Source organism: Orcinus orca, chromosome 1 (assembly GCF_937001465.1).
Source record: "Orcinus orca chromosome 1, mOrcOrc1.1, whole genome shotgun sequence".
Taxonomy (NCBI): Eukaryota; Metazoa; Chordata; class Mammalia; order Artiodactyla; family Delphinidae; genus Orcinus; species Orcinus orca.
In genome coordinates this window covers 194264845-194291799 of record NC_064559.1, presented here as the reverse complement: position 1 = coordinate 194291799, position 26955 = coordinate 194264845, and the positions used below count along the sequence as shown (strand labels likewise).

The following is a 26955-nucleotide window of genomic DNA, read 5'->3' as shown; positions in this document are numbered from 1 at the left end:
CGTATCTTATTAATTCTAATAACTTTTTTTTTGGGCTATGCCCTGAGGCTTGCCGGATCTCAGTTCCCCGACCAGGGATTGAGCCAGGCCCCGGCAGCGAAAGCCCCGAGTCCTAACAACTAGACCACCAGGGAATTCCCCTAATTCTAATACTTTATTTGTATATATTCTTTGAAGTTTTCTATGTGAATAATCCCATCGTCCAAGAACAATGACTGCGTGGTTTCATCCTTTCTGATGCTTACGCCCCTGATTTTTTTGCTTGTTTTACTGCCTTGATTAGGACCTCCCAAACAACATTGAATGGTAACAGTGAGGCTTGGCGCCCCATCTCGCTTCTGGTTGGAAGAGCTTTTTTCTAAACATCATGTCTTTAAGTATTATGTTTGCTGTAGATTGTTAGTGTTACCAAAAGCAAGTCGTGTGCCCGATGCACAGTGAGGCCAAACAATACCTAAACATCAGAGTTTGGAACAGAGAAAGGTTTATTGCAGGGCCATCCAAGGAGACGGCTGGCTCATGCCTTAAAAACCCTGAACTCCCGAGGAAAGCTTTCAGAAAAGCCCTTTTATGGGAAAGGTGAGGGAGGGGCGTGGTTAGCTGTTGCAAACTTCTGGGGTCAGATCCTTTGTTCTTGAGGTCAGGTCACGATGTTCCTATAAACCTCCACTAAAACAAACGTTAGCAAATACCAATCAGAGACTTGAACGGAGAGACCGAAGCTGGTGAAGCTGTCACTTTAATGGCAGTGTCCGTATACTTCGGTTGCTGAGGCCTCCATGGACTGCAACCCATGGAGCCTGCTGCCACCATTAGGTCAAGGGCTGGGCCCAGCCAGTGGGCCGCGTGGCAAGGGCTCTGGAGTTCTGCAGGACGCAGCCCTCAGCCAGCCCTCCGGGCCTCCCAGCTCACCCGCCAGCCTGAGGCCGGGAGGGAGAAGGCCGATCCTCCTCTCCCTGCGCTCTCTACCGTGATCAGTGCCAGGCTGACCGTTGGCGGAGCAGAATCTCCAACTGCTGCACAACAACGGTCTCGCGCTAATGGTCGTGCGCCAGTGGGCGCTTGCCAACAGTTACGCAGCCGTCCGCCCCCATTACAGTGGCAGATACACCTGCAGGTCAGGCTCTCGAGGCCGACTGGGCACAGGCCTGTGCTGCCTCCTCGCCTTCTCCCCGGCCGCCTGCTTCACCCTCCTGTTGTAGCCATCCCTGCGGGGAGCTGAGCAGGAGTCACGGATGGGCAGGCCAGGCTGGGGGCAGTGGCGGTGTGCGGGGCAGTGCATGACAGGGCGAGCTGGCTCCGTCGGATGTGGTGCACGAAGCTGTGGCTCCTGTCCAGCCCCCCGCCAGGCTCGCAGCAAAGCCCCGGCCCGGGACGCGGCACTGCTTCCTTCCGGAGCCACGGTGCCCGGAGCTGCCGCTGCCTCAACGGCCCCAATGGCCACCCTTCTGCCCCATATTCTTTTCCATTATGGTTTATTACAGGATACTGATATAGTTCCCTGTGCTATACAGCAGGACCTTGTTGTTTATCCATTCTATATATAATAGTTTGCATCTGCTAATCCCAAACTCCCAGCCCATCCCTCCCCACCCTCCCTCCCTCTTGGCAACCACAAGTCTGTTCTATATGTCTGTGAGTCTGTTTCTGTTTTGTAGATAAGTTCATTTGTGTCATATTTTAGATTCTACATATAAGTGATGTCATATGGTATTTGTCTTTCTCTGACTCACTTCACTTAGTATGATCATCTCTAGGTCCATCCATGTTGCCGCAAATGGCATTATTTCATTCTTTTTATGGCTGAGTAGTAGTCCATTGTGGATATAGATATAGATACATGTATCTATACATATATATATATATCTATATATATATATCTCACATCTTTTTTTATTTTTTGGCTCGAACAGGGATCGAACCCAGGCCCTTGGCAGTGACAGGGCAGAGTCCTAACCACTGGACCACCAGGGAATTCCCAACTATACACACCACATCTTCTTTATCCATTCATCTGTCGACGGACATTCAGGCTGTTTCTGTGTCTTGGCTATTGTAAATAGTGCTGCTATGAACACAGGGGTGCATGTATCTTTTTATAGTTTTTTTCCAGATACATGCCCAGGAGTAGGATTGCTGCATCATATGGCAGCTCTATTTTTAGTTTTTTGAGGAACCTCCATACTGTCTTCCATAGTGGCTGTGCCAGTTTACATTCCCACCAACACTGTAGGAGGGTTCCTTTTTCTCCACACCATCTCCAGCATTTGTTATTTGTAGACTTTAATGAGATGGCCATTCTGACCGGTGTGAGGTGGTACCTCATTGTAGTTTTGATTTGCATTTCTCTAATAATTAGCAATGATGAGCATCTTTTCATGTGCCTTTTGGTCATCTGTATGTCTTCTTTGGAGAAATGTCTATTTAGGTCTTCTGCCCATTTTTGATTGGGTTAGTACTGTAGTATTTATTTTAAAAATTTGCATATAAATGGACTTGCACAGTTCAAACCCATATTGTTCAAGAATCAGCTACATATATATACACTTCCATGTTTTAGCTATTGTGAATAATGCTGCTATGAACATGGGTCTACAAATAATCTCTTTGAGATTCTGTTTTCAGTGCTTTTGGGTATATATCCAAAAAGTGGAATTGCTGGACCATGTGGTAGTTTTGTGTTTAATTTTTTCAGAAACTGCTATACCGTTTTCTGCAACCAGTTGCATCATTTTACACTCCCACCAGTAACGCACAACAGTTCCAATTTCTCCATATTTTTGCCAACACTTGTGATTTTCTGGCTTTTGTTTTTTGATAATAGCCATCCTAATGATTATGAAGTGGTATCTCACTGTGGTTTTAATTTGCATTGCCCTAGTGCTTAGTAATTTTGAATATCTTTCATGCCTTATTGGCCATTTGTATATCTTCTTTGGAAAAATGTCTATTCAAGTCCTTTGCCCATTTTTGCTGAGGTTTTTTTTGAGTCACCTCAAAAGAATGGTACTAGAAGTGAGGAGTAGAAGAACCAAAGGAATTACTTTCTTTGCTCTGCATTAAAGAGACTTGGCAAGTTATCCCCCTTCTATTTTTTTATAAAACATAAGGCTATAAGCAATCCATATAGAAACTGGAAGAAGAAAGCTACAACATGCTTTTTGGTAGAAAATAATTTGATGTACAAATTTATTTATTTGATTGTATTAAAGAAAGCAGGGCAGAATCACATTCATTTTCTTCATAGTATCACTGTAAACAGACTGAATTTCAGAGCTCTTAGTTTGCTTTGGAAACTTCTAAAAAGCTGATTATTAGCAGCCTAGGAAGCACTTTCCTTCCCCTCCAGGATCTCCTGCTCCTGGGGGTAGGTGGGAGTAACTGGTCACATTTGATGCTAAATAAATAGCACGTGGTGGATTTTGCCAAATCCTTTTCAGCTCCTCCCATAGGCAACGGGATGACTTGGCTTATTCTTGATCTGAAGTCATTTGAGTAAACAAGCAGGTTATGAAACACAGAATGGAGTGAAGTTTCCATCGTAGATAATTCCCAAAGTTAGGATGAGCTTAACTGCTCAATCCCTTCTGCTGATCAGAGAGAGAGATGCTAGCAATCGATCTCAGATCTTTGATCCTGTGAGACATCAGCATAACGTAATTCCTTCCTTTTATTAAAATGCGTTGGAAAAGAGATGTGTGAGTAGACAAGAGTAGTTTATTACAGTGATGGTACTGTAAGAGGAAAGTCAAAGTGTAGGCAGTGTCCCTTTCTGGTTGAACTCCAATGATCACTCCACTCCTGTCAGCTTTACAGTCCAAGCAAACTCAGTCGGAAGAGCAGAGGGTGGTAACTGGGGCAGGTACACGAGGAGACCTTTACCTGGATTTGGGGACCACTTCAGATACTTTTCGATTCCCAGCATTGTTACCTGCAGAAAGCAAAAGGGAATGGAAAAAACATTAATGCACTGATGGGCACAGAATGTGGCCTGAACATGGTGAGAAACAACTATGCTGGGCCATGGCAGGGAAGACAGTCCAAAAGGGGAATAAATATGGGAGAAACCTGGGGAAGGAAGGAAGAATTAGGGAAGACTTGCCAATTCCTTTACAAAAAGTTACTTCTCTGACAAGACTGACTGAGGCTCTTTACCTCTGTAGTCGAAGTAGTTATGGGGGATTTAAGGCTTAAGATTCCATCTTCTGGCCAGTGTAGGAAAATGGCATAAACAGCTGATCCTTTTGAGGTATACCTGGGAAAAAAGAAACATCACTGTCAAAGATACCTGGCTTATTACCCTGCCACATGACCTTATATGTTCCCCTTTCAATTATCCACCAATTCCAAGACCTTCAGTCTGTCACTGCTACAAGGAAGCACTAATAACTCGATACCAATTAAGGTCTGTGGGAAGAAAGCAGCCCTGGAAGATTCTTTCTGGTGATATCTTCCATTTTCTCTCTCTACAGGGTTCTAAGTTTTCTTTAAAAAATTTGTAACTCTTATACTAGTTACCTCACACTGAAGCCATTTGCCTCATCATTCAAATCATTCTTTGACTCCAAATCCATATGAAAAGTCAAGGATATAACAAGGGCAAGGTGTGCAACGAAGACAAATCTGGGTTTTTGTTTTTAATTTTAAATTTTTTTTTTATTTTTTAATTTTTGGCCACCCAACACAGCTTGCGGGATCTTAGTTCCCCGACCAGGGATCGAACCCTGGCCCATGGCAGTGAAAGCGCAGAGTCCTAACCACTGGACCGCCAGGGAATTCCCAAGACAAGCTTGTTGTTCTGAGATTTCACCATGCTTAAAGAAGAGGGTGAAAATCACTACATAGAAACTCATCCAGAACAGAAGGATGAACGTGTTTCCCCTGACCCAGAGACCCCTGCTCTCTGGTATAACATTTACAGAGGTCTTTCACTGAGCAGTTAGTTTGTGCCTGGCACTCTGATGATACTTTACATATGTTATCTCATTTAACCCTCACACTCTAGGAAGTTACGTATCATCACCCCATCTTGCCATTGAAAAACACTGAAGCGCAAGGTCAAATAACTAGATCCACAATCCAAGCATGAATCATGACTTCTCCATTTAGCAGCTCTGTAATTCTGGGCAAGTGATATTCCTGCCCTGAGTCTGCTTTCTCACTTGTAACCTGATAATGATAGGATCAACTTGGTGGGATGGTTGAGGGGATGAAATTAGGGGAAAGAATTTAGAGCGAAGCCTGCATATTGTGAATGTCGTGCAAATATCAGCTATTAGTATTTTTAGGAGGTGGGCTAACATTGTCAAGCAAATTGACTGACACTTTGTAGCTCTTTCTTTTTTCACCAAGCCTTCGGCCTCCCTTACTAGTCAAAGATACCCTGGGGCCTAAAACATAAACCTGGGCACAAATTTAATAGCAAAAGGACCGCTTTTGCATTTCCTCAAGATGACTCCCAGCCTGGCTTGTACCACTGTGGACCCAAGGAGATGCCAGCTCAGGGTGGGGCCACATCCCATTCCTGCACGTAACAGAAGACTAGACTCACCACACAGAGGTCGTGTTTTTTTCCAATTGTACCCTCCATGGTTTGGAGGCATAGATAGCCTCCCCATTGATGCTCAGCCACTTCCCAACAGCAAGAAGCCTTTCTTGGAAGATGGGAACAATCAGTCCATCTTTAGTTGGTCCAACGTTGAGAAGATAGTTGCCTCCCAAACTTACTGTCTGAATCAGTTCCTGGAGAGAAAAGAAACAAGGAAATCCCAGCTCTGAATGTCAAGACTGGAGAAATGCTTATAACACACAGATGAAGGGAAGAAAAAGAATCTAGGCTACATTCTCCCTCTGTTTTGTGAATAGCCTTTACCCTTTGGAAAATACTATATATTTTTGTCATTATAAAAGCAGGATAGGCTTATGTGAGAAAATTTTAAAATCCTGCCACAAGGTGGAGAAATATATTAACTCGAATTCCAGGGAGTATCACAGGCACTTCCCTGTGAACCGGCACCTGCTGTGGTGCCGTGTGCAGCGGGAAGGGTCGTGTGTCAGAAGCACAGACTGTGAGCAGGGAACTGAAAACAAAGCACTTGGCCATGAAGGAATCCCATGGAGCCATCCAGAGAGAAAACAGGGATCAGAGAGGACAGATTTAGAGCAGGTGCTGTGGAGACTCTGGGGAGGTAGAAAAGATCTGATGAATTTCAGGACACTTTGTATGTGGTGGGCTATATAAGTGTGTATGTTGCCCCTTCAGGAAAACATGCTGTAAAGAGATATATTCTTTAAGATTTTTGGAGGGAGATGCATGTGTGTTTAGTGTGACCTCAAACGGTAGCACTTCAAGGCAGCCCAGAAAAATTAAGGCTACATACAGAATACTTTAAAAAGGAGGTTTTGTTACAGTACCCCAAAGACACCACACCATTAATTTTTTTTTTTTTTTGGTGGTACGTGGGCCTCTCACTGTTGTGGCCTCTCCCGTTGTGGAGCACTGGCTCCGAACGCGCAGGCTCAGCGGCCGTGGCTCACGGGCCCAGCTGCTCCGTGGCATGTGGGATCTTCCCGGACCGGGGCACGAACCCGTGTCCCCTGCATCGGCAGGTGGACTCTCAACCACTGCGCCACCAGGGAAGCCCCACACCATTAACTTTTGATGTTTCCTTTTGGTGCTTTTCCTATGCAGTTAATTCTATATAGTTGTGATACTACACCAACCCTCTAAGCATTAATCCATGTTACATTCAGAAACATTTTAATAGTTAAGGAAAATCCCTAAATCTATGTAATTACTCCTTTATGGTTGCAAGAAATTGAAACAACCCAAATGTCAAACTGAAAATAATCCTGGGAAGAACATCTCTGTACAGAACTCTTCTTAATTATACCTAGTTCCTTAGGACAGGTTTTATGAGTGTGTTCAATAACCCTAAAGGGATCTATCAGCCTGCACTTCCATCCACAGTGCTTCCACCACTCTTAGTCAGAAGGTAGTTAACAAATCACTACCTCACAGGTACTCTTACCGAAATGATTTGAGATTCACTTGCGATGTCAGCCATTGCCATGTTGCGACGATAGCCCCAGGACAGCTTGTCTATTGAGGTGCACATCTCCCACTTGTGATCTGGCAAGGTCTCTGGCTTGAATTTATCTTGACAGTTGTAGTATCCTCCATGGCGACAGGAACAGTTCTGACCCCATCGGTCATTTACTACGACAACATCCTAAAGGAGGAAGGAGTACCGGGGTCATCGGGGGTAAAATCACTTAGGTTCCTTACGTAACACAGTTTGATGTATTAGGTGCTTACTTGGAAGCAAGAAGCAGACTTAGTCGAGAGCAGTGTTTCTTTTTTTTTAAATTTTATTTTACTTTTGGCTGTGTTGGATCTTCATTGCTGTGCGCGGGCTTTCTCTAGTCGCGGAGAGTGGGGGTTACTCTTCACTGTGGTGTGCAGGCTCTAGGTGTGCGGGATTCAGTAGCTGTGGCACGCAGGCTCAGTAGTTGTAGCTCACGGGCTCTAGAGCACAGGCTCAATAGTTGTGGTGCGCGGGCTTAGTTGCTCTGCGGCATGTGAGATCTGCCCGGGCCAGGGATCAAACCGTGTCCCCTGCATTGGCAGGCAGATTCTTAACCACTGTGCCACCAGGGAAGCCCAAGAGCAGTGTTTCTTAACTGGGGGCCATTTTGCCCTGGACAAGACTTTTAGCAAAATCTAGAGACAGTTGTTTTGGTTGTCACAACTGGGGCGGGGGTGGGGGGTGCTACTGCCACCTAGTGGGTGGAGACCAGGGATGCTTCTAAACATCTTAACAACATACAGGACAGTCCCCTCACAACAAAGAAATATCCAGCCCGGAATGTCAATAGTACCGAGGCTGAGAAACCCTGGCCTAGCAATGTGTAATGTCAGAGCTGGAATGGCCTGTTTAAATAATCTAGTAAACCACTTATTCTATCAGAGGAGAAATGGAGAGGAGACTTGCCCGAGGTCACAACCCCAGGCAGAGTTTCAGAAAGCTGGGCCTGTGAATCAGGTATTTAAACCCAGCCCAGGATACTTTCCACTATACAACCCTGACTTTCTTTACTTAGGTAAGAAAAAATCAAACATTCTTTTCCCTTCCCTCAAGGTTTTGCTGAACTTTGAGAAATCCTTACATGGAATAACCTAATGTAAATGTTTACTACTACTATAAGGGACTTCCCTGGCCATCCAGTGATTAACAAGCCACCTTCCAATGGAGGGGATGCAGGTTCGATCCCTGGTCGGGGAACTAAGATCCCACGTGCTGTGGGTCAACTAAGCCCGTGTGCCCTAGAGCTCGCACGCCACAACTAGAGAGCCCACGTGCCACAACTACTGAGCCCGTGCACCACAACCAAGACCTGATGCAGCCAAATAAATAAATAAATAAGTGTTTTTAAAAAAATACTACTATGAGGCTCATACTGGGTTATCTAGGGTAAAAAAAACACAGTTCTTGCCCTCAGAAATCCAGCAGAGACTAGCTGAGGAGACAGATATGTGAAAAATTATAATGTGACATCACAGCAGAGTTAGGGATGAACATAAACAGGGAACACCGATCCAGGAGTGTTTCTTGCTTCTTCCAGGAAAGAATATAAATTGCCAGGAGGCAGATTTAGTTTACATTGCACCAATACTTACTATGCGCCTAACTGGGCCAAGTACTGTTCGTGGGGTTGGGGACACAGCAGTGAACAGACCCAAACGTTTGCCCTCACAAAGCTGACACTTCAGTGAGGGAGACAGACAGTAAAGAGGCAAATGATATCTGAAATATGTTAGGCCAATATCAATATCTTAGTGGTAAGAGAAAGATAAAGCAAAGAAAGACATACAGTGTGACAGGGGCATGCTGCAATTTTAGATAGGGTGACGGGGAAGGTGACCTCCCAGGGAAGACCTGCGGAGAGCTCAGGAGTGAGCCACGTGGGAACTAGAGAGAATGGAGCATAAGGAGAAGGGACTATTTCTCCTAAAAGTACTTTCCTAACATGAGTATATCTCCAAAACAACCCTCTTTCCCAATGCGTGAGAAAGCATTCAGAACAAGAGTGGGTAGAACAGGGTCTGTGGTGTCCCACCCAAGGATCCACAACGGAGCCACCCCAGCCTGAGGACCATCGGGGAAGAAGCACAACACTGTGCCACTAGAGGTCCCCACACATCTTGCAAGTCCCAGAAAACCAATCTGAATTTGCTTCAATTTGTCACATAGGATCCTTCCTTTTTTCTTTCTCTCCATTTTCTGAATTTAGTAATATTTACCCAATGAGATCCTTAGAGGTTTATGAATCTACCAAGAAAGCTCAGTTCAAACTGGTCTTACACTTAGATTTTTCTTTAAAATCCACAACAAATCTAGAATATGTAAAATTTTTGAAATTTGCTATAGTGAAGATTAAGATGTCTGCTGCTTTGTAAGTGTATTGAAATACAAACTTTAAATGGGTAGCTATCGTGCAGCGTAATAGTGTTGATTATGGGGGAGAGGACAAGGTAGGCAAAGTTCCCTCAGGAATTTGGAGGGACTCCCCTGGTGGCACAGTGGTTAAGAATCCGCCTGCCAATGCAGGGGACACAGGTTCGAGCCCTGGTCCGGGAAAATTCCACATGCCATCCACGGCAACTAAGGCCGTGCGCCACAACTACAGAGCCTGTGTTCTAGAGCCCGTGAGCCACAACTACTGACCCCGTGAGCCACAGCTACTGAGCCCGTGTGCCACAACTACTGAAGCCCACATGCCTAGAGCCCGTGCTCCACAACAAGAGAAGCCACCGCAATGAGAAGCCCGTGCACCGCAACCAAGAGTAGCCCCTGCTTGCCTCAATTAGAGAAAGCTGGGGCTGGCAATGAAGACCCAACACAGCCAAAAAAATAAAATAAGTTAATTAATTAAAAAAAAAAGGAATTTGGAATATAAGGGAAATGAAATTTCCCCTTAAGAGTTAAACTACATAATCAACATAAGAGTAGGTGAAGTCATAGATATTCACATTTTATTCTTATCGTTTAATTTTACATGTTTTATATATTAATTTTTGGTGTGGTTTTCTCATTTATAATGTCTGTTTACTTAATAGTTTATTTTCTCTATGGTGGTCTGGGACTTCTACATACTATTTCTAGCCTACTTAAATTTAAGAAGATTTAAAACTATCTTGTAAAAATCAAGAATTAAAGGAGAAGAAGAAAGATTATACTCCAAGTAAGGGGCCAAAAAAGAATTAATGGAGAAACTTTTAACATCCACTAAGTTCCCCGATCCCTACCACACCCACGTTGATATTACTATTTACTATTGTTGCTGTGGTCATTATTGTTATTACTCCGGATCTTGGTTCCTCACATTTTCTTTTATCATAACAGAAAAATAAGAGATAAGTCATATAATCATGTACCTTAACTGGGCTATCATTGTAGAGCCAAGCAAGAAAATTTGTAGAGTTCCAATAAGTATCAGGACATTCCCACTCTCCATCAGACCAAATCAAGTCAGGTTTGTACCTGAGAGACAAGCAATGAGAACAACGTTTATTATCTGAATTCATTCATAGTAAAGTCTTACGGATCTATCTTTGCAACAAATATTTAAAAATTAATTTTCTCCTATTTGGAAAGTACCAAAAGACTACCGCAATGCAGAGAAGGTGGAAAACTAAAGAGACAAAAATGACAACACAGACACACACACAAACCCCTTAGCTAACACAACCACTGTTTAATACACAGCACTTTGGTGTATTTCTTCCTAATCTTTTTCTTTTTAATGTCTTAACTTAAAAAGTAGAGTTGTAATCAGTGTGTATACAATTTGGTTTCCTTCCGGCAACTAATTCCAATGAAAAGAGTGGTGGTCCAGAACTATAGGATTAATGTTTCTGCTTTTAAGATGTATTAGAGCTTGAACTGTTCCGCCAAATGCATTTCTGGGGACAACTACCCAAAACTTTGACTATAAAAATCTATTGAATTCACTTGGGCCACAGTTGCCTCTTTCACATATTATTACTCTGAGCCCTATGAGGTGTGAGTGTGTGTGTGTGTTTATAACTATAAGGTAAGCATTATTATTCCCACTTTAGAAAGCTAGAACCTAATGCTCAGTAGGGTACTTTGCTTTAGGTGACAAAGCTGGTAAGTAACAGGAGCTGGAACCCACATGCAAGTCTGCCTGATGCCTAATCGTGTGCTGTACTCTGTAACTACTTAGGATAGCAGCTTGGTTCCAGGAAAATGACTGCCTGTCTGAGAGGTGAGAGAAGCACTGCTGGTCTGTGTTCCACTGTGTACGAGAAACTGTACTAGGCACTTTATACTCATTACCTCATTCATTCTCACGACAACCCTGTGATGTATAAACAGATAAAGAAACTGAGTTCTAGAAAGATGAAGTCGTTTTTTCAAGGCTATACAGTCAGTAAGAAAAAAGAACTAGATTTCTGACTTAAAGCCTATGCTGATCTCTTACAACTGTACTATTTCCTTAGAGAAGTCATCTGGATGCAAGGAGTTTTTTTTGTCTTCTGGTCTACAATGAGAGTCCAGGCAGAGATGGCTGCCTCTTAATCTTTAAAGGTCCACCATCCTCTAGGAGGCCCCAGAAGCAAGAAGGGCAAACTCAGAATAAAACGTGGTGAAGACTAGGGACAAATGCCAAAGTGAAAGTCATCATTTTAAGAATAATGGCAATAACAACACCATTATTCTGTACCAGGCATAGTGACAAATACTTTTCACATACTATGCTGAGCCCTACACAGAAGGCATTATTATCCCCACTTCACAGAGTAAGAATCTGAGGCTCAGAAGGGTGACCTGTTTAAGGCCTGTAAGTAACTAGAGCCAGGATTCAAATACAAATCTGCCAGATGCCAAATCCTCTTCAGGTTCCGTTAGACCATGTTGCCCTTCTTCAAGGTCCAGACAAAGAAAATAGCATGTAAGGAGGGAACTGAAGTTTTGTTTGGCTTTTTTTTTTTTTTTTTTCTCGGTACGTGGGCCTCTCACCGCCGCGGCCCCTCCCGTTGCGGAGCACAGGCTCCGGACGCGCAGGCTCAGTGGCCATGGCTCACGGGCCCAGCTGCTCCACGGCATGTGGGATCTTCCTGGACCAGGGCACGAACCCACGTCCCCTGCATCGGCAGGCGGACTCTCAACCACTGCGCCACCAGGGAAGCCCGGAACTGAAGTTTTGACTTACTACCATCCTCAGTTTTGTTTGTTTCAATTTATAGAGGCAATATGACCATATTATGAAAGTTCTGAAAAGTAGGAAGAAAAAATATATTTTGTCTTAACACACCCACTACTTTTACTATTTTGATGTCCTACCCCTTTTCCCCCTTCCCCTCAGCTTAACAGTAACCTATAAGAAGCTCAGGTGTCATTGCTGAAGGTCATAAGGCCAAAAAAATTTTCTGTTTTGTACCTGCTAACAAGGTCATATAGCTCTGGCATTGTTTTTGCACGGACAAAATGCTGTGTTTTGAAGCCATTTTTCTTATCACGTAGGTAGAGAGGATGGAACCATTCTAACAGTGAGTGATAGAGTCCATAGCGTATGTTCCTTAAACAGAAAAACAGGACAGCAACTGTCATTAAGCAAAGAAAAAATAATTTATTTTAAGAAATATCAGTTGCAGCATTTTTACATCTCAGTGAAACTTATCCATAGGGCATGCAGAGGGGCAGGATCCACAACCATTTCCTTAAATTATCTCATCATTCACTTAAGCAAAATGATTGGGCTTACTATGCTTTTGATAATACACATAACAAATTATTTTCATACATAAATATCTTAACACCAAATGTCATTTAAACCATCTTTTGTCTTTTAAGTCAATTATCTCAATAACATGTAGTCCTATTAAAAAATGTTTTCTGTCAATCGTAAGAACACATGTGGAAGAGATACTAGAAAATAGAGACAAGTATAAAGAATAGCTAAAATCTTATCACTTAAATAATCATTAGTAACATTTTCTGTGTAGCTGAATTAATATAGGTTTATTGTTTCATATAAGATTTATTAATAGTTCTTAACGTGAGCAGAAGCAAGAAGAACTACAATCCTGCAGCCTGTGGAACAAAAACCACATTCACAGAGACAGACAAGATGAAAAGGCAGAGGGCTAGGTACCAGATGAACGAACAGGATAAAATCCCAGAAAAACAACTAAATGAAGTGGAGATAGGAAACCTTCCAGAAAAAGATTCAGAATAATGACAGTGAAATGATCCAGGACCTCAGAAAAGGAATGGAGGCAAAGATTAAGAAGATGGAAGAAATGTTTAATAAAGACCTAGAAGAATTAAAGAACAAACAAACAGAGATGAACAATACAATAACTGAAATGAAAAATACACTAGAAGGAATCAATAGCAGAATAACTGAGGCAGAAGAATGGATAAGTGACCTGGAAGACAGAGTGGTGGAATTCAATGCCGCAGAACAGAATAAAGAAAAGAGGATGAAAAGAAATGAAGACAGCCTAAGAGACCTCTGGGCCAACATTAAATGCAACAACATTCGCATTATAGGGGTCCCAGAAGGAGAAGAGAGAGAGAAAGGACCTGAGAAAATATTTCAAGAGATTACAGTTGAAAACTTCCCTAACATGGGAAAGGAAATACCCACCCAAGTACAGGAAGCGCAGAGTCCCAGGCAGGATAAACCCAAGGAGAAACACGTGGAGACACATAGTAATCAAACTGACAAAAGTTAAAGACAAAGAAAAATTATTGAAAGCAATAAGGGAAAAACGATAAACAACATACAAGGGAACTCCCAGAAGGTTAACAGCTGATTTCTCAGCAGAAACTCTACAAGCCAGAAGGGAGTGGCATGATACATTTAAAGTGATGAAAGGGAAGAATCTACAACCAAGATTACTCTACCCAGCAAGGATCTCATTCAGACTCTATGGAGAAATCAAAAGCTTTACAGAGAAGCAAAAGCTGAGAGAATTCAGCACCACCAAACCTGCTCTACAACAAATGCTAAAGGAACTTCTCTAAGTGGGAAACACGAGAGAAGAAAAGGACCTACAAAAATAAACCCAAAACAATTAAGAAAATGGTCATAGGTACATACATATTGATAATTAACTTAAACGTGAATGGATTAAATGCTCCAACCAAAAGACACAGGCTTGCTGAATGGATACAAAAATAAGACCCATATATATACTGTCTACAAGAGACCCACTTCAGACCTAGGGACACATACAGACTGAAAGTGAGGGGATGGAAAAAGATATTCCATGCAAATGGAAATCAAAAGAAAGCCAGAGTAGCAATACTCATATAAGATAAAATAAACTTTAAGAATGTTACAGGAGACAAGGAAGGACACTACATAATGATCAAGGGATCAATCCAAGAAGAAGATATAACAATTATAACTATATATGCACCCAACATAGGAGCACCTCAATACATAAGGCAACTGCTAACAGCTATAAAAGAGGAAATCGACAGTAATACAATAATAGTGGGGGACTTTAATACTTCACTTACATCAATGGACAGATCATCCAAACAGAAAATTAATAAGGAAACACAAGCTTTAAATGACACAATAGACCAGATAGATTTAATTGATATTTATAGGACATTCCATCCAAAAACAGCAGATTACACTTTCTTCTCAAGTGCGCACAGAACATTCTCCAGGATAGATCACATCTTGGGTCACAAATCAAGCCTCAGTAAATTTAAGAAAATTGAAATCATATCATCTTTTCTGACCAGAACGCTATGAGATTAGAAATAAATTACAGGGAAAAATACGTAAAAAACACAAACACCTGGAGGCTAAACAATACGTTACTAAATAACCAAGAGATCACTGAAGAAATCAAAGAGGAAATCAAAAAATACCTAGAGACAAATGACAATGAAAACATGACGATCCAAAACCTATGGGATGCAGTAAAAGCAGTTCTAAGAGGGAAGTTTATAGCAATACAAGCCTACCTCAAGAGACAAGAAAAATCTCAAATAAACAATCTACACTTACACCTAAAGGAACTAGAGAAAGAAGAACAAACAAAACCCAAAGTTAGTAGAAGGAAAGAAATCATAAAGATCAGAGCAGAAATAAATGAAATAGGAACAAAGAAAACAATAGCAAAGATCAATAAAACTAAAAGCTGGTTCTTTGAGAAGATAAACCATAAGTCAGACTCATCAAGAAAAAAGAGGGAGAGGACTCAAATCAATAAAATTAGAAATGAAAAAGTAGAAGTTACAACAGACATTGCAGAAATACAAAGCATCCTAAGAGACTACTACAAGCAACTCTATGCCAATAAAATGGACAACCTGGAAGAAATGGACAAATTCTTAGAAAGGTATAACCTTCCAAGACTGAACCAGGAAGAAATAGAAAATATGAACAGACCAATCACAAGTAATGAAATTGAAACTGTGATTAAAAATCTTCCAACAGGGCTTCCCTGGTGGCGCGGTGGTTGAGAGTCCGCCTGCCGATGCAGGGGACACGGGTTCGTGCCCCGGTCTGGGAAGATCCCACATGCCGCAGAGTGGCTGGGCCCGTGAGCCATGGCTGCTGAGCCTGCGCGTCCAGAGCCTGTGCTCCACAACGGGAGAGGCCACAACAGTGAGAGGCCCACGTATCGCAAAAAAAAAAAAAAAAATCTTCCAACAAACAAAAGTCCAGGACCAGATGGCTTCATAGGTGAATTCTATCAAACATTTAGAGAAGAGCTAACACCCATCCTTCTCAACCTGTTCCAAAAAATTGCAGAGGAAGGAACACTCCCAAACTCATTCTATGAGGCCACCATCACCCTGATACCAAAAGCAGACAAAGATACTAAAAAAAAAAAAGAAAATTACAGACCAATATCACTGATGAATATAGAGGCAAAAATCCTCAACAAAATACTAGCAAACAGAATCCAACAACACATTAAAAGGATCATACACCATGATCAAGTGGGATTTATCCCAAGGATGCAAGCATTCTTCAATATACGCAAATCAATCAATGTGATACACCATATTAACAAACTGAAGAATAAAAACCATATGATCATCTCAACAGATGCAGAAAAAGCTTTTGACAAAATTCAACACCCATTTATGATTAAAAAACTCTCCAGAATGTGGGCATAAAGGGAACCTACCGCAACATAATAAAGGCCATATACAACAAACCCACAGCAAACATGATTCTCAACGGTGAAAAACTGAAAGCATTTCCTCTAAGATCAGGAACAAGACACGGATGCCCATTCTCGCCACTCTTATTCAACATAGTTTTGGAAGTCCTAGCCACGACAATCAGAGAAGAAAAAGAAGTATAAGGAATACAGGGCTTCCCTGGTGGCGCAGTGGTTGAGAGTCCACCTGCCGATGCAGGGGACACGGGTTCATGCCCCAGTCCGGGAAGATCCCACATGCTGTGGAGCAGCTAGGCCCGTGAGCCATGGACGCTGAGCCTGCGCATCCGGAGCCTGTGCTCCGCAACAGGAGAGGCCACAACAGTGAGAAGCCCGTGTACGGCAAAAAAAAAAAAAAAACCCGAATACAAATTGGAAAAGAAGTAAAACTGTCACTGTTTGCAGATGACATGATACTATACATAGAGAATCCTAAAGATGCCACCAGAAAACTACCAGAGCTAATCAATGAACTTGGTAAAGTTGTAGTATACAAAATTAATGCACAGAAATCTCTTGCATTCTTATCACTAATGATGAAAAATCTGAAAGAGAAATTAAGGAAACACTCCCATTTACCACTGCAACAAAAAGAATAAAATACCTAGGAATAAACCTACCTAGGGAGACAAAAGACCTGTATGCAGAAAACTGTAAGACACTGTTGAAAGAAATTAAAGATGATACCAACAGATGGAGAGATATACCATGTTCTTGGATTGGAATGATCAATATTGTGAAAATGACTATACTGCCCAAAGCAAACTACAGATTCAATGCAATTCCTATCAAATTCCCAATGGCATTTTTTACAGGACTAGAACAAAAAATCCTAAAATCTGTAGGGAGACACAAAAGACCCCAAATAGCCAAAGCGGTCTTGAGGGAAAAAAAACGGAGCTGGAGGAATCAGACTCCCTGACTTCAGACTATACTACAAAGCTACGGTAATCAAGACAGTATGGTACTGGCACGTAAAACAGAAATATAGGTCAACGGAACAGGATAGAAAGCCCAGGGATAAACCCACGCACCTATGGTCAACTAATCTATGACAAAGGAGGCAAGGATATACAATGGAGAAAAGACAGTCTCTTCAATAAGTGGTGCTGGGAAAACTGGACAGCTACATGTAAAAGAATGAAATTAGAACACTCCCTAACACCATACACAAAAATGAACTCAAAATGGATTAGAGACCTAAATGTAAGACTGGACACTATAAAACTCTTAAAGGAAAACATAGGAAGAACACTCTTTGACACATATCACAGCAAGATCTTTTTCGATCCACCTCCTAGAGTAATGGAAATAAAAACAAAAATAAACAAATGGGACCTAAGGAAACTTAAAAGCTTTTGCAAAGCAAAGGAAACTACAAACAAGACAAAAAGACAACCCTCAGAATGGGAGAAAATATTTGCAAACGAATCAGCGGACAAAGGACTAATCTCCAAAATACATAAACAGCTCACGCAGCTCAATATTAAAAAAACAAACAACCCAATCCAAAAATGGGCAGAAGACCTACATAGACATTTCTCCAAAGAAGACATAGAGATGGCCAAGAAGCCCATGAAAAGCTGCTCAGCATCACTAATTATTAGAGAAATTCAAATCAAAACTATAATGAGGTATCACCTCACACCAGTTAGAATGGGCATCATCAGAAAATCTACAAACAACAAATGCTGGAGAGGGTGTGGAGAAAAGGGAACTCTCTTGCACTCTTGGTGGGAATGTAAATTGATACAGCCACTATGGAGAACAGTATGGAGGTTCCTTAAAAAACTAAAAATAGAATTACCATATGACCCAGCAATCCCACCACTGGGCATATACCCAGAGAAAACCATAATTCAAAAAGACACATGCACCCTAATGTTCATTGCAGCACTATTTACAATACCCAGGTCATGGAAGCAACCTAAATGCCCATGGACAGACGAATGGATAAAGAAGGTGTGGTACATATATACAGTGGAATATTACTCAGCCATAAAAAGGAACGAAATTGGGTAATTTGCAGAGACGTGGATGGACCTAGAGACTGTCATACAGAGTGAAGTATGTCAGAAAGAGAAAACAGATATCGTATATTAACGCATATATGTGGAACCTAGAAAAATGGTACAGATGAACCGGTCTGCAGGGCAGAAATAGACACACAGATGTAGAGAACAAACGTATGGACACCAACGGGGTAAAGTGGCGGGTAGGTAGTGCGATGAATTGGGAGATTGGGATTGACATATATACACTAATATGTATAAAATGGATAACTAATGAGAACGTGCCGTATAAAAAAATAAAATTCTAAAAAAAAAAAAAAATAGTTCTTAACGTTCCCCAAATGAAATACGGTTAAAGTGACCTATTTTCATATACAATAAAGCTTGTTTTGAGTTAAGAATAGTGAGTGTTTTGGAAATGCTATAATACAAGTAAGAAGTAAATGTAATATTGCAATGGCACAGATAAGACAGAAACAATTGAAGTTAAGTATTTCATCACGTGATTCAGGGACTAAATAAAGAAGGTAAAAATCAAGGATCTTAGAGTCCAGATCTAATCAACACCTCAGAGTCTTACAGCAGGACTATTAGCAGAGCACAGCAGTGGGAAACTGAATATTTAACCGGTGACATAAGTCAGCAAATGCTTTCTCAATGGACCAGATAATATTTGAGGCTTTGCAGGCCTTGCGATCTCTATCCCAACTCTGCAATTGTAGCTTGAAAGCAGCCAGAGACAATGCATAAATGAATGGGCACAACTGTGTTCCAGTCAAACTTTACTTATACAAACAGGCAGCTGGTTTACCCCTTAAATAGGACATCAAGTTTGCCAAATCACAACAGAGCTGAGATTGGGCATGATACAAATACCACTTTTCCTCCTTAGAGGCAAACACCCAGAAATATAGGATCCAAAACCAAAATACCTGGGTTCAAATCCCACCTCTGCCATTTCCCAGCATTTTGATCTTGGGAAGTTACTTTTTATTAAGTGGCAAATATTAGAAAGCATTAATTAGAATCTACAGGGTGGCTCCTTAGCTCACTTTTTGCCCTTTTCAGTTCTCTCTTGATCTACTATTCATCTAAACCTTCCCTGAATGCCTGCAAAGCTCTGTGTTGACAGCTAAGGAGGACAGAAAGATGAGAGGCCCAATCCTGGCCCCCATCAGATACTGGAAAAGGCCTGGGGTTGGTAGCCTTTCCAGAAAAAATCCTTTGCAGAATGCAAATGAAGCATTGGGGTCTACGCTGGGTATCCTTCACCTAAGCAGACAGGGCTGTGAACTTCTCTGATGGTGTCACCTTTGGTCATATGAAAACTGCCAAGCATCAAACACTGCTAAGGCCAGAAGCCCTTCAAGGTACTGGTTAAATGCAAACTTAGAAAACACACAAGAGTAGAGAAGGCACGGCACATTGGATGGCGAGATCAAAAGTGATGATGGAGTAATCATCTGTGGACACACACCTATTTCGGATGGCTGTTCCCAACTCACCAACCAGATCACGATGGGGCCCCAGATCCTCAGAGTTCCAGTTCCAAGACACAGGACTTGGCCAGTTTGTGAAGCCTTCATGATGCTTTGTTGTCAGGACTACGTACCTGTGGACATTGAAACCATATGAACAAAGGAAGTGGGCAGTGGGCCACCGGCACGAACTTACCCGGTATGCCTGGGGCTTTCAAAATGGTTGGGAGAACTTGACTATAGGAAATGTATGGTTGAACCTTGAACAACGTGGGGGTGAGGGGTGCCAACCCCCTGTGCAGAAGAAAATCCATGTATAACTTTTGACTCCCCGAAAACTTAACTACTAATAGCCTACTCTTGACTGGAAGCCTTAGCAATAACATAAATGACTGATTAATGCCCATTCTGGGGGACTTCCCTGGCAGTCCGGTGGTTAAGACTCTGTGCTTCCAATGCAGGGGGCACAGGTTCGATCCCTGGTCGGGGAACTAAGATCCTGCATGCCATGCAGTGTGGACAAAAACAAACAAACAAACAAAAAACCCCGCCCATTTTGTAGGTTATATGTATTACGTACTGTATTAATACAATAATGTAAGCTAGAGAAAAGAAAATGTTTTTAAGAAAATCATAAAATACATTTAGAGTACTGTATTTATTGATACTATAAGTTTACATTGTTTGTTTACAAGAGGAACCACCTGTCAGTACCTACATCAATATTATCTTACATGATACAAAACACTGCAGATGTTATAATTATTACTAAAACTAGATATAAAAAGTGAAAAGCTAATGTGAAAAAGAAGTTCATATTTATTTGCAGGTATAACAATTTGTACATTGATAATAAAGAAGCAGTAATATGATTGCTTTTCAGTAGCCTAGTGTAATCAATATGATTGCTTCATGATAGCCTAGCCGATACACTAATGAATGAATCATTATAAAATTTTTATGGCCTATGGTATTATAATCCTATTCATAACACAGTATTGGAAACATTGTTACATTAAAAAAAAACACACTTGCCTGTGATGATAGGCTGATACACAGTTTATCCAATTATGAGAGGGTAGAGGGGAGGGTATACTGTATGGTAATGTAATTCTTTGAAAGCAAAGTTTTAAAACAGTAAGAAAACTGATACATTGGTAATTTTTTATTGTGTCACTTACCATATGCTTATGTAAGGATTGGCTACTCACTTCCATACCAATCTTGCATATGATGTTCTACGTGATGCATACTCAGGCAATGACGACGATGATGATGACACAAAAACGTTTCATACAGTTCTTGCCATCCAGTTCTTAGGTTTTCACATGAAGACACACACTCACACAGCAGATACATTTATTAACTGTATGGCATAATGATTATTCACCGTTCATTAAGTGGAAGGAGATCATCATAAAGGTCTTCATGGTGAGTAGGTTGAAGAGGAAGAGGAGGGGTGGGTCTTGCTGTCTCAGGGTGGCAGAGGCAGAAGAGGTGGATGGGGAGGCAGGAGAGGCAGGAATTCAGTGTAATGTTATGGAAATACATTGCAATTTCTGTCTGCCTTTTCTGTTTTTACATTTCTCTAAAAATAACTTCTACATGATACCAATCCTTCTTCCACTATTTGCTTTTTTTGTTTGTTTGTTTTTATTTTTTGGCTGCACTGCTTGACATGTGGGATCTTAGTTCTCAGACCAGGGATCAAACCTGTGCTCCCTGCATTGGAGGGGTAACCACGGGACCACCAGGGAAGTCCTCACTGTTTGCTCTAGTTTCAGTGCTCATATCATAGAAGGGTCCATGTGGTAAAAGAAGTCAAAAGCTGTCTTGAGTAATCAGAATCCTTCTGCCAGATTGTCTAACGTCAATCTGTCTTCTGGCACTGCTTCTTCTACATCTCCTTCCTCTGCACTTGCTCAGAAGCACTCATCTCCATCAAGCTGTCCTCTGTTAATTCCTCAGGTGTGATGTTTATTAGCTCCTGAATTTCTCCAAGATCCACATCTTGAAACCCTTCACCCTGCATCTTTTTTTTTTTTTTGGCTGCATTCGGTCTCTGTTGCTGCGCACGGGCTTTCTCTAGTTGCGGTGAGCGGGTGCTACTCTTTGTTGCGGCACGCAGGCTTCTCATCGCGGTGGTTTCTCTTGTTGTAGAGCACGGGCTCCAGGTGTGAGGGCTTCAGTAGTTGTGGCACGTGGCCTTAGTTGCTCCACGGCATGTGGGATCTTCCCAGACCAGGGCTCGATCCCGTGTCCCCTGCTTTGGCAGGCGGATTCTTAACCACTGCACCACCAGGGAAGCCCTCCCCCCTCCCCATCTTTTTTGCCGTATCCACATCTCTTTCATGATTTCCTTGACTGGCTCTGTTATAAATCCCGTGAGGTCATGCAAAATATCTGGACACAGTTTTCTCCAGCAGGAATTTATTGTTTGGGGCTTGACGGCTTTCACAGCTTTTTCTATAACAACAATGGTATCTTCAGTGCTGTAATCCTTCCAGACTTTCATGATGTTATCTATATTGGGGTTCTCTTCCACAGCACTGACAATCCTTTTCATAGAGTACCATGTGTAATGAGCCTTAAAGGTCCTTATGACCCCCAAAGATCTAGAGGTTGAATTAGAGATGCTGTGTCTGGGGGTAAGTAGACCACTTTGATGCTTTTGGTGTTGAACTCTTGGGGTTCTAGGTTGCCAGGGGCATTTTCCAATATTAAAAGAACTTTAAAAGGCAGTCCCTGGGCTTCCCTGGTGGCGCAGTGGTTGAGAGTCCGCCTGCTGATGCAAGGGACACGGGTTCGTGCCCTGGTCCGGGAAGATCCCACATGCCGCAGAGCGGCTAGGCCCGTGAGCTATGGCTGCTGAGCCTGCGCGTCTGGAGCCTGTGCTCTGCAATGGGAGAGGCCACAACAGTGAGAGGCCCGCGTACCGCAAAAAAAAAAAAAAAATTAGGCTGTTTGTTTTACCAAGCCCATATGAATTGCCTCTCATTCACAGAGGTGACAAAAGGCCAAAAGAAAAGGGGAGAAAAGGCAAGTGTTGAAATAACAAGCAAATCACTCACCATTTCATTTACTTTTACGGCAGAAAAACACCTGGTGCTCACATGTGACAATTTAATCACTGGCCGATGTGGAGTGCTCAAGACTTTAAGGTCTAGACAGTATTTCAGACTCTGTGGATCACAGTCCTCTCTGTGGCATACTCTTCTTCTACTTTGTTTTTTTAAATTAATTAATTTATTTATTTTTGGCTGTGTTGGGTCTTCATTGCTGCACGCGGGCTTTCTCTAGTTGCGGTGAGCGGGGGCTACTCTTCGTTGTGGTGCGCGGGCTTCTCATTGCGGTGGTTTCTCTTGTTGTGGAGCATGGGCTCTAGGCGCGCGGGCTTCAGTAGTTGTAGCACGCGGACTCAGTAGTTGTGGCTCGCAGGCTCTAGAGCACAGGCTCAGTAGTTGTGGCGCACAGGCTTAGTTGCTCTGTGGCATGTGGGATCTTCCCGGACCAGGGTTCGAACCCGTGTCCCCTGCATTGGCAGGCGGATTCTTAACCACGGTGCCACCAGGGAAGCCCCTCTTCTTCTACTTTTTAAAAACAACCCCTTAAAATGTAAAAATCCTTCTCATCTCAAGAAACTCACCAAAATGGGCAGAGGACCAATCCCTCTGACCATGGTTGCAGACCTCTGGTGTGGTGGAAAGAACCTTCACCTTAGAGTCACGGGATTTGGAGTCCAGGACATTAGTTCCCTTCTTCTGTCTGGGCCTGTCATCTTGTCCATAGCAAGGGCATCTTGTCCTGGACAAAGGATGTCTCCCAGATTTTAACTTCTTCATTTGAAAATTATGGATTTCTAAGGCTTCTGGAAGACAGTGAACTCCTCCTTTGTTCAAGGCTTATATTCCCATACACTTAATTGCAAACACTAAATATCAGTTGTAATTTCTATTTAGTACAAGAGAACTTAAAGTCCAAGAGAAACTAAAACCTGGAAGACAGGTGAGGAGACAAAGTAAGGGTGGAAGACTGCCCTAAGCCAGGAGCCGGGAAACCTACCTGTCCTTCATTCTTACTCTCCTCCAACTCACTTCCTGCCCAGCAGCCTCAGAGTCATCATTCCTTGACTTAATACCTGCAACATCCTGTCTTCAAGGATGATTCCTTCAGGACTAGCCCCAGCCTTCAACAACCTTGTGAGTCCTTGCCTCTCTCTTCCCAGCCCCAGTGCTCTGCACTTTCAGTTCTCTGAACCATTCACAAGCAAGTTGCAACAGTTCTCAAAACGATTCTGACATTTCTTGAGCACTCTCTATGTGCAAGGCATTGAGAAGAGCAGCTGAAAGAGAATCTGTATTGTTGCCCAAATACACTGCACACCAGAACTCCCTTCCCTTCGGGACATATTAAAGCTGAAAGGAGGAACACAATCCCTGTCTACAACCATGGAAGGAGGCGGTAGGGAGGTAAAATGCCTTGTTCAAGTTCGCAGCTGAACTAGGATCAGACTCCATACCACCGGCTTAAAATCCTGGAATCCTGATTGCCTTGTTGACCCGGAAGGGACATTAGGTATCACTTAGCTCAGTCTTCTCAATATTCAGGTGCAGACACTGTGGGCTTTGCAGTCCATCACCAACCGGAAACCTTTATTTCCTTCTAATCCTCAACCAGACGCACCTTCTTAGGATCAGGCGTGCCATATTCAATTCTGCATCCTTCAGGAGGCAAAACACAGTACCCCCGGTATCTTAAGTCAGACGGACACCTGTGTGACCCGGCAAGTCGCCTAGCCTTCCCCCGCTCGGTTTTCACCTGCCTAAGCCCCCTCCCGGCGCTCGGGTCAGCCCTAGCCGGGGAAGGGGAGCCCCGCCCGCCCCGCGCGGCGGCACTCACTTCGCCCCGGCGGCCTCGAACAGGTTGGCCCAGCTGTCCGGGTGGAAGAAGCGCGCAGTGAATCTTGGCCCGAAGTCGCCATAGGTGAAATTGGGCGGGTAGTTCTCCTTCATGAAACTCTGGTACTGTGGCAGCTTTTCGCCCTTCCAATGCCACCAGAACCACTCACTTCCCCAGGCCGGCACCGAAAACACGCCCCAGTGCACAAACACTCCAAATTTGCCCTCGTCGAACCAGGCCGGCAGCGGCCGGGAGTCCAAACTCGGCCAGTCTGCGGTGTAGCGACGCGGAGGGTCGGTGCAGCGCGGAGGGTGGGTGCAGCGCAGAGCCCGCACCGCGCCGAGCACCAGCAGCAGCAACAGCTTCGCGCCCACCACCCGCAACTTCATCTCGGGATTTGGCACAGCAGTCTTGGAGCCGCACCGCCGCCACTGAACGCGCAAGTGCGGGGCGCGTGGCCCCGCCCACCCTAACTAATGATTGGCTCGGAAGGAAAAGGGGTGGGTCAACCCAGGCTGCTCGGCTACCGAGCGTCTTCCCCTCCTGGTGGGCGGTCCCTACCACCACTGGCTCTCAAAGGGAGAAAGGTGCAAGGAGGATGGGGGTGTGACCGATGATTGAAAACTTTGGAATTCACTGCCGGTGAAATCGAGGGGGTGTGGAAGGCCCGGTGTGTGCAGAGAACTGGGACTGGTCCATTTTGCCGTTGGCAGCTGTGGGGGACTTTTTGAGCTGTAGTATGGAAGAACAAGTCAGGAGGCAGGAATACCAGATGGACGGGCATTGTAACAGCCCTGGCAGAAATGACGGGGCAGAAGGACGATGGGAAGAAGCATTATAAGGGGAGAGGTGGGAGGAAAGTGGGCGCTGAAAGAGGAAGAACAGGTGTGACCATTTTGCCTGTCTAATAAATATTTTTTGAACTTGCTTTGGGAATTTTGAGGCAATTCAAAGAGCTTAACATCTAGTTGGAAAAACAAGACCCATGCACAGGCTACCACGAAGGAATATTTTTAGAGTAACAGCGTGAGAAATTCGAGAGCCTCAGGCCCAGAGTGCCTTGTGTGAACCTTGTCTGGCAGGGAGGTCACCAAATTCCTCTACAGTTGGTAGAGGCTGTGCCTGCGCAAACAGGCGGTGAGGCTGTCAGGTGTGGGAAGTCTAATGACTCCCCCGTGGCACAGCTGGTACCTACATATCAGTGAGAACTGCTGCAGGTAAGAGTTGGAAGGAACTTTGGAGACCCTCGACACTATCCCCTTCTTTACCCTTACCATTTTATGGAAGAGGAAACTGAGACCCAGAGAGGGGATTGGAGTTGCCCAAGATCATGCAACTAGTTTGGATCAGAGGTGGGACCAGAACCCAGGTATCCAGATGCAGAATCTATGTCTCTCAAATGCTGCTTCTCTCTTGCACCCCAGGAGGTGCAAGAGAAACTGACAAAAGCTGTGTCGACAGAAGCAAGCACTTCCTCATTCTAGGAGTGATAAAGAAACACAGTGGCTGTTGCTGAATGAACAGTCATTTTCTTTATTTTCCGTTACTTCCTCTGCAAGATTATATTGTAATATTGTCCACAACAGCAAGCCCAGACACCTAACACAAGCAAACAAACAAAACAACAACAACAAAAACATTCGTACACATCTTGTAGTGATCAGGGTAATGGTCTTTGATGTTACAGAACTCATCTTGGGGGAGATAAAATAGGACACCATGACCTTCATTTCTCCTTAGCCTCATAATCAAAATGTAAATCTGTAGGGGCAGGTGAGAGGCATTGCAATAGGGTGGAAAAACTGCAAGTTGGGAAACCTAGGTTTCTTGCATTGGACGCCACCTTGTTGGGTCTCCTTGGGCAAGTCTTGTCCACTCTCTGGTCCCATTTCCTCATCTAAACAATGAGAGCAGTTCTCTGTGATACCTGAGGTCCCCTTTCTCCCTTGCTCTCCCCCTCCATAAACTCTAAGCAGAAATAGAGTGTGATTGTGAAAGGAGAGAGGAAGAAAGTGTGGAAGTGCATTTAATTCAATGATTTTTAAACTCTAGTTTAAAACTCTAGTTTTATTCATTAAACAGATGTTTACTGAGTATCAATTTATGCCAGGCACTTGGGCATTTTCTTTGCTGAAATGAGATAGGACCCCACCAATGAATAAAGAAAGGCATGCCCCAAATTTAAGGAGCCACATATCCACGTTTAAAAAATCATCCAATTTCCTTGCCTTACAAAAATTTGGGTTAAAATAAAATTCGATTTTCCAAAATGTAATTTAAAGCTTTTCAGAAGCAGCTCAGTTTTCAGAAGCAGCTCAGCCACAGATGTTGATCA

General features: G+C 43.1%; 1 protein-coding gene across 2 annotated transcripts; it reads right to left on the bottom strand.

The window, feature by feature from the left end:
• Positions 1-3158: 3158 nt before the first annotated feature.
• Positions 3159-25069, bottom strand: FUCA1 (alpha-L-fucosidase 1). 2 transcript variants are annotated; one of them, XM_033416297.2, is made up of 8 exons: positions 24621-25068; positions 19721-19855; positions 12469-12606; positions 10439-10544; positions 7032-7232; positions 5552-5742; positions 4156-4255; positions 3159-3931 (listed from the first exon to the last, which is right to left on the bottom strand). In XM_033416297.2, the coding sequence occupies exons 1-8, from the start codon at positions 25007-25009 to the stop codon at positions 3791-3793; spliced, it is 1401 nt and encodes a 466-aa protein (XP_033272188.2). In that variant the 5' UTR covers positions 25010-25068; the 3' UTR covers positions 3159-3790. The 2 variants fall into 2 exon arrangements, with proteins under 2 accessions (XP_033272188.2, XP_033272189.2); XM_033416298.2 differs by lacking the exon at positions 12469-12606 and having other exon boundaries at positions 24621-25069.
• Between the last annotated feature and the right edge of the window lie 1886 nt (positions 25070-26955).

Excerpts from the sequence above, each read along its gene's own strand:
- FUCA1 (XM_033416297.2), bottom strand. The coding sequence starts at position 25,009 with ATGAAGTTGCGGGTGGTGGGCGCGAAGCTGTTGCTGCTGCTGGTGCTC. Across the intron at positions 10,545-12,468 it reads CTATATGACCTTGTTAGCAG|GTACAAACCTGACTTGATTT; the intron begins GTACAAAACAGA and ends CTTGTCTCTCAG. Across the intron at positions 7,233-10,438 it reads ACAATGATAGCCCAGTTAAG|GATGTTGTCGTAGTAAATGA; the intron begins GTACATGATTAT and ends TTCCTCCTTTAG.